The sequence below is a fragment of the Mixophyes fleayi genome, chromosome 3, assembly GCF_038048845.1.
Source record: "Mixophyes fleayi isolate aMixFle1 chromosome 3, aMixFle1.hap1, whole genome shotgun sequence".
NCBI classification, from domain to species: Eukaryota; Metazoa; Chordata; class Amphibia; order Anura; family Limnodynastidae; genus Mixophyes; species Mixophyes fleayi.
Genome location: NC_134404.1, coordinates 289,211,856 through 289,220,758, shown reverse-complemented (window position 1 = coordinate 289,220,758; position 8,903 = coordinate 289,211,856). Strand labels below are relative to the sequence as shown.

Here is an 8,903-nt window from a genome sequence, read left to right as displayed (position 1 = left end):
ATAGCACACAAATCTAATGGAGTCCTAATGGCAAGTTTACCCTGACCAGGGAATCACCCTTAGGTTACTTTTTCCCAAAACAAAAACACACCTGTGGGATCTCTTTTATACCCTAGCCTGGGTGACCTGTGGGAACTGACAGCCCCCTTTGCCCTGAGGTATCCTCTGATAGGATAAAGCATGTCCCTTGGCAAAACTTCCCACCTCCCTCAGGTAATATGGGCTTGGTACCCTCCCACTATTAGGCCTCCTGAAAGTGTGAAGAGGGACATGGTAAGACAATGTGACCACTGGGATGAAACAATGAGCCAGTAATGGGATTTCACATGATTACAAGCAGCTGTGCTGAACATTAACCAGTGAAGTGATTTTTACCGTCTGTCAGTAAAAAACCTCATGAATACTTCCGGTAAATGGAATCTATATCAGGATGTTGTTACAGGTCATCCACCTGGTATACCAGGTGCCGCATTACACAATATGCACTGTTCAACCAGTGTCAACAACTCAGTGCACCTTCTTACACGCTATGTGCTGTTCAAACAGTGCCATCACATCTGTGTACCTCATTACACAATATGCACTGTTCAACCAGTGCCAACACATCTGTGTACCTCATTACACAATATGCGCTGTTCAACCAGTGCCAACACATCTGTGTATCTCAATACACGATACACACTGTTCAACCAGGGTCAACATCTCCGTGTGCCTTATTGCATGGAATGCACTGTCCAACCACTGCCAATACCTTTGTGCACCTTAATATATGCTACGCGCTACCCAGGCATTGCCTGCAAGCTCTGTGTACCCCAGTGCACATTACCAAACTCACACACTATGTGTACTCAACTGTACCCTCAGCATTTTGCCTACAATGTCAAACACTTCAGTCTATTCCAGTGGGGCAATCTCTCTTTGTATCGCATCCATACATCTTTTCATGTGTTCCCACATAAATACAAAATCCCAAGTTATCAAAGTTTCTTGCCAAATCTTAAGTATTTTTAATCAAACTTTGTTTAATACTCAATGCTTAGGATTCAACCATTGAAATCTAAAATCAACCCCATTGCGGTGTACAGGAAAATCTGTGTCGGGTACTGTTGTACCTGGAAATAAGCACGGCCAGACATCGCGGTGATGTCCGGTGGCTCATGAATTGAGCCAGGACGATGAGCAATTAACTATGTTGGGGTGTGTGGCATGGTTGGGGTAGAACAGGGAGCACTACTAAAAGCTATAATTTCTTTACATTTTAGTCGTCCCTACACATGATGGGCCTAAATCATTAAGGAGAGCAAAGCATAAAAAAGGAGTAACATTTGCACCTGGGCAAAATCATGTTGCATTGGAGGGGGAGATCAATTTAAAATGTGGGGACAGATTTATATTTGGGGTAGGACATGTCCTAGATCATCTTTAAATTTCAGTGTAATAACAAAGCTAGCAAGTATTTGTGTGCTAGATGAAAAAGCAGCCAGTATTTAACTTATGTGCAAAATAATAAACTAATTTGCACCCCTTGCATTGTAACATGGTTTGTCCCAGAGAACATCTACTCCTTTTTTGCCTTAATGACTCAGGCCCGATATATATATTATTAGAAATGAAATAAATACAATATATATTACAAGAAATGTAAAAATAGGGCTGCCCAGCACACCTTGTAATGAATCGGGTATAAGTTAGAGTAAATTAAATAGAATGGTGATATTCTGCAGAAAATGGTATAAATGTTAATTAGTATTGAAAATGGAATTAGGTGGATATGCCTACCAGGACAGGAATGAACAGTTTTTAATCTAGTATAGAAAAGGAACATGTCCTACTGGAAATTAGATAAACGGGTAATAAATTAGTTGAAGTGGAATGAAAGGGGGCACACATTCTGCAAGAAATGGAATGAACAGATTATACATTATTATTATATTTTATTGATAAAGTGACAATGGCATGAAACAGAAGGAAAAGGTGTCCCTGCCAAAGTAGCTTACATTCTAAGAGGTGTGGGATACACTTGATGCAAAAAGGTAACAGGATAACAATTGTAAGTGTTTTTGATGATAAATGTTGTCTGATACATGCTCTGTGCTAGTTCCTGGCTCCAGGCAGTTGGTAATTACAGGTTCTGTGCTAGTTCCTGGCTCCAGACAGTTGGTGATTACATGGTTCTGTGCTAGTTACTGGCTCCAGGCAGTTGGTGATTACAGGTTCTGTGCTAGTTCCTGGCTCCAGGCAGTTGGTGATTACATGGTTCTGTGCTAGTTCCTGGTTCCAGGCAGTTGGTGATTACAAGTTTTGTGCTAGTTACTGGCTCCAGGCAGTGGTGATTACAGGTTCTGTGCTATTTCCTGGCTCCAGGCAGTTGGTGATTACAGGGTTCTGTGCATGTTCTGGCTCCAGGCAGTAAGTGATTACAGGTTCTGTGCTAGTTTCTGGCTCCAGACAGTTGGTGATTACAGGTTCTGTACTATTTCCTGGCTCCAGGCAGTTGGTGATTACAGGGTTCTGTGCTAGTTCCTGGTTCCAGGTAGTTGATGATTACAGGTTCTGTGGTAGTTACTGGCTCCAGGCAGTTGGTGATTACAGGGTTCTGTGCATGTTCTGGCTCCAGGCAGTAAGTGATTACAGGTTCTGTGCTAGTTTCTGGCTCCAGACAGTTGGTGATTACAGGTTCTGTGCTAGTTTCTGGCTCCAGACAGTTGGTGAGTACAGGTTCTGTACTATTTCCTGGCTCCAGGCAGTTGGTGATTACAGGGTTCTGTGCTAGTTCCTGGTTCCAGGTAGTTGGTGATTACAGGTTCTGTGGTAGTTACTGGCTCCAGGCAGTTGGTGAATACAGGGTTCTGTGCATGTCCTGTTAATAATTACAGCCACAGTGCTAGTTCCAGACACCAGACAGCAGGTGATTACAGGCACTGTACAAGTACTTGACTAAAGACAGTTGCAGGTTTGATCCCCATAGAAGAAGCAATCAAGGTATCTCATGTGCTATTTAATTTTGCACTCATATCAATTTGTACTAGTACAATTCTGTGGGAACTATATAATATGTATGGATTACCTGCCAATTCAGCAGTTGGGTACCCTGAATTGTTTAGCCTCTTAATATACACTGAGATCAATATGAATTACAGAGGCTGATGCAGATTGTAATATTTTGTCAATATTGTCACCATTTACACAATACAACATGGTATCTATATTTTAGCTCCAGCCAATTCCAATTCTTAGAACTAAATGTTATTAGGCAATACTTGTTGCAGTTCTGAGCCACATACGCTACACCCCTCTTACCGCTCAACCAATCGAAGATGAGCTCTATCTGAAAACACTTCTCATTCAGGAACAACTCCTTACAAAGTGGCCACAAACACATCTTTTTATTTATCTCCTCTTTTTAGAATAATAAAGCAGTCAGAAAACAAAAGCTATTCAAGCTATATTATATTTATTCCATTCCATTTGTAATAATATTGCATATGCATAGGGAAAAGACGCACATTCAAAAAAACATATTTAGGTGCATATGTTGAGTCGGAGGCATCTGAAGATGTGTCCAGCTCAAAAACAGTAGCATTTGCGCCAGGTGTGCATCAGGAGTAAAAAATGTAGTGCATAGATGGTGTAGAGATAGCGTAGAGACATGGTACAACAGAGTTAGTAATAAATGCTAAAGTCTCATTACCCTATTAGTACACAATATATTAATGTAATGCATTTCAAATACACAAGAGAGAATATTGTTTTGACAATGTTATTAATAAATGCAAAACTCGCAGGTTCCATATAAAATGTCATAAAATACAAATCAAAAATACAAATTAAATTAACTACAAACATCTTTTGAATTCCCCTTTACAAATGTAATGGTAAATGTCTTTTCTATAGTCTTCCAAAGGGAAATGTCAATTGAGTAATCAGAATAGGCGGCTATGACATCATATAATATAGCCGCTACTCTAATGAATTAAGTACTATCAGCTGGAGGGATCAATACACAATCATCCAATCAGAAGCTGCTAGATAGTGCTGCAGATAGTCATCATCATCATTGCATATTGCTGCACCAGCCCTCCAGCACCCACATATCTGCAGATGCACCCATGTCTAATTGTCACAATTACATGAACATTTACTGTACTTGATCTATGCTTTGACCACCCCATAACCCCTCTCCAGGCATAAGGAGACACAAGTCAACAATACACAACAGTCTACATATGGACATATGCGTATGCATTTTTGATGTGCATGTCCAGTACAGATGGATATTCCCATTTTATTCCCTTTCTAATAATATATATTTTGTTTATAGCAAAAATGTTAAAACTTTTTAGCGAAATAGTTGCTTCATTTTACATGCAAAATTTTGCCCTTTTCACTAAAAGAATTTTGCCTTAAGTATTTCCAGTCTTACCCCAACCACACCACGTGGCAGAATTAATTGATCGCCTTTATACCAGCCACCAAATGCAAATTTACAAATACAGTACGGAATGGCAGAATGGTGAAGCAAACTGGAATTCAAAAATTGTATCGCTTGATCTTTGAAAATAGACTGTTCTGCCACAAAACTGGATTCTCATGAAATTTCACCAGAATTCCATTTGACTCTAATCATATTAAATTAATTGTTCTGCATTATATTCAATTTGCACTAACATGTAAAGAAAAGTGGAAGCCACAACTTAGTCACAACTGGTTCTCCCATAGGGGTAACTTTAGTCCAAAATAGCCGAAGCATATATACCATATTTTGGGGCCTGCCTCTTCCTCAGGTGAATCTGGAGATTTTGTACACTGGTTATTTTGGAATAAAATTACTCCTATTCATCTGAGTTTTGGCTTCTTGGCTCTTTCTCTATAATTGTGTTGGAACCATGGAAGGAGGTTCTACAATAAACCTGCACTAGTCACCATATAGGTGAAGCTGATAGGAGGACTACACCTTGCACTCTATTTGCTGGATTGTGAAAACACAAGCAGAACTCACAGATTATATAACCAGTACTTTGTAACTCTTTTATGTATATCCTGTTCAGCCGATGTCCGTCAATTTGCATTAAATTTTGCTTAACTTTAATCATGTTTCTTCCATTACCTACGTTTTATTTCCTTTATACCACCAACATATAGCTAGCCTCTTTATCCTGTTTCCTGCAGGATATTTCCCTTTATTTTGATCCCCCTAAAATATAATCTTTTTATTTCATACTCTACAGGATATGCTCCCTGTATTGTGTATTCACTACAGTATAAACTGTTTATTGCACGTCCTGTATGACATGTCTCATTTATCCTATTCCCAATAACATACATTAATTTTCTCTTTCCCAAATTGTATTTTATTTGCAACATTTAAGCTGTTCTTTCCATTTGCTGTAGAACATGTCCCCTTTATTAAATTTCTACTTCTATATATCATGTTTATTGCATTTCTAATAACATATTCATTAAATTTCCCTTGACATAATAGAATCTCTCATTTGCACATCAAATTCTAATGAAGACAATTGTGTCACCAGCGTAAAAAAAGATTTCCCAGCAAGCTGGGGCAGACCACCTATGTTCATACTACACCAAATATATTTCATCAATGTGTTAGAATTTTATTCTAACAATTTTTATTTAAAACAAAATGTGACTTTGAACTTTTTTATATTATCTATTTGTATTACACTAGACAAGAATAATTAACACATAATATTTTTAATTTAAAATTAACTTAACAAATTGGTCAGGATATTTATGGAAGCCTTTTATATTTATCCACCCCAATTTCGGCAGCCTCAGCCAGGTAAACTTATCTTTGTCTTTAGGGACATTTCAAAATAAGATAGTATAGGCAAAATTACTTTTAAAAGGAGATTATGCTAAAATATAGGTTTCTATATACATAGCAGCCAGGAAGGGTCAGAGACTTTACCAAAAAGGTTATGAAACCAAAACGATAGTTTGTTGTAAAAAGATTCTTGCTATTTTCTACTATTTGTGCCACAATTTAGTAGCTATAGCATAACTTAAGGGGTTGTGACTGACTCCCCTTACCTGCTCTCTTTAATTTTTCAGACTCTTTGGAACCAGACATTTCACCAATAATATCAAATCCACGCCCTGGCACAAAACCAATAATAGTGTTATCTGTCCGCCAAGCTAGTGTCCTAGTAGCGACAGCAGGCATCTTGGACCAATCAGGTGGCAGTGGGCCCCTCCTTGCTGTGAGATGGTTGCCAAACAACAGCTAACAGCGTCCTCTTTCTGTGAGCCTTCTGCACAAGTTAATTAGGCTGGACTCCCTCTCATTGGTTCCCTAGCATTTAAAAACCCCTTCCGTTCTATCACCTCTAGTGGAGATACTTCTGAACTAGTGTGCTGTCTGCTTATTCGGTATTGATCTGCTATTGGTACCAGGAACATATATTGGACTCTGCTTCTTTCTCGTGTCCTTGACCACATCTTGTTTTGTTAACCTCTGTTCACCCTGACCTCGGCTTGATTACCAAAATTGCTACTGATCTCTGCCTACTCTGACCTTGGCCTGATTACTGGACTCACTATTAGTCTGTGCCCGCCCCGGCCTCCGCCTGCTTATTTGACAGTGCCTTGTCTACCACTTCCCTCCTTCAGTGTCCTGTCCACCCTACTTAGCAGTATCTCAACGTAATAAGCCCCTACTAACATAAATTAAGATTTGGGGGCAACCAAGTACACTGGAACATATTGCGTTCTTTGGAAAGGGTTCTGTTATAGCGTTTCTAGGGGTGTTAATGTTTCAAACGATATTGCCATAACAGCCGAGCACCCAATCTTTAATATTATGAGAAAATGATCACTCATGAATAAGATCACTTTGGGATGAGAAAATTAGATTATAGAATAGAGACAAAAGTATTTTTTTTACAGTGAATTGTAAACTCTGGAAGCAGAGTTAGTATCACCTTTATAGAAAATAAGGAATATTTTCATATGGTCATTTCTTAATATTTACACTAAAACACAAAGGGAAAATAAAAAAGATATGCGCATCTCTAAATAATATATGTCAAGTATGTGTCTGTTCCTGGAAAAAAAATTCTGTCAACTGTTTTGGGGTTTGCAAGTAAGCAAAAGGCTGCACCCTACAACTTTATATATATGCTTTGTGTAATAAACTATTATATGATTGTAGCTGTGCACATACAAAATGGCAAGCTATTGTACACAATTGTATAAGAACAGATGCAGGGAAGTTGTTGAGTATACTTCTCCCTCACTCCATGCAGTCCACCAGGGTGAGTCCAGCAGAAACAGGGTGAGGGGAGGAAGTGCACATCACTGGGATCACTTCACTCATCTTGCCTTGTGACCAACAAACTCCTCCCTAAATAATATGATCAATTGGGAGTTTTTCACTTTACTAAACATAAGAGTTCTGCTTTCTAATCATGTGACTGCAATCTTATGATATTGGAATGCTGCTACAATCATTGATGGTACCTGATAGTACCAGTAGTGGCTCTTTCTATGAACCCCAATAATTATTTCTATATACATACAGGTATGTACAGTCATAATATGGGTTGTTGCAAATTTGTCAACGGAAATGTGCTCTTCTTAAAAGCATTTAAGGGTTTACAGCCAACTTGCTCAGCAACCACAGTAATCACTGAAAGGTATATAAGGTGTATATATCTGTTTTGTATATACAAAGCTGTGTGTTTTAAATGCACAGATTGGAAAGGGTTTAAACCTCTGAAGCATATTTCGCACCTCTTTGATTTAAATATGAACACTAAATGGTGAACCGCTTGTTCAATGTATGAATTCCAGTCAAAATGGCCCTTGATTTAATTTGCTGACTTTGGAATGAGAGAATAGAGAATCAAGGAGATTAAATGAGAGGAGGGACATACCTGGGTCTTGAAACACCACTATAGCTGTTACTGCATAGTAGAGGCGGCCATATTGTGGGCCAAACAAATATAATGTAGTCTATCAATTCACTAGGAACTGGTGACATCATTGAGGCACTATCAAATTACACTGTTGGTGTAGTCTTCAACTAAGACATACAATATTGGTCAATGCTATGATATGCATATTGTAGTGCATACATACAAAGAAGCAGTCCTCTGTGTTCACTGATTTGGAGGTAAATAAAAGCATTTCTATTTTTGGTGTTACTAGTTATCATTTCGTTTTCCATTTTGGTTCCATTGTCCATACTGGAAACAGAATTTGTAACTATTTATTGTCTTCCACAAATTGTGCTATGTCTTGTACATTCCTCTACATTATCAGTCACTTTAATTTAGAAGTTGTACGGTGAAACAAAGACAGTGATTCTTGAGACGTGTTTGGCTTGGAACATGCGGTCTAAGTACTCAGTCATGTCCACATCCACTTCTATGGTCTGAGGTCCCTGTAGGCTTTGAACAAGAATTAGTTCTCCTGTCTGCCGATCGGATCTTTGCATCACAAAATTCCCTCTGCTGTTTCCTCCCACTATTCCAAAACGCAGGCTGTCTGGGCCTGGACGTCCTGGCGCTGATGCTGTTGCCATACGAAAAAGTGTGACAGGAGTGGGAAGGTTTGCGGGTAAAGAAAGGTAGTGGAAGGAGATTGTCTTTGGTGCATGATGGCATGACCGGCTGTCCATTGGGCAAGGGTTCCGCTCACATTGCCTATGGGGGGGAAAAAAAAAACTTTACAAAGCAAAGCAAAAACTAGTCCCATTATTGTACATCACACGAGCCATAATGTTCAAGCACCACACCATAGTAAGCATGAGCCAAAAGATATATAAAAACGCAAGACACATTTTTTTAAAATCCAAGAAATACAAATATATATATATATATATATATATATATATATATATATATATATATATATATATATATATATATAAATATCTC

At 38.5% G+C, this 8,903-nt stretch overlaps 1 protein-coding gene across 1 annotated transcript in view; it reads right to left on the bottom strand.

The window, feature by feature from the left end:
* Positions 1 to 3,437: 3,437 nt before the first annotated feature.
* Positions 3,438 to 8,903, bottom strand: part of FBLN7 (fibulin 7) — a 67,521-nt gene continuing 62,055 nt past the window's right edge. The window contains exon 8 of the mRNA XM_075203759.1: positions 3,438 to 8,669. Coding sequence (XP_075059860.1) covers positions 8,297 to 8,669 — 373 coding nt within the window. The 3' untranslated portion in view covers positions 3,438 to 8,296. The remainder of the gene's footprint in view (positions 8,670 to 8,903) is intronic.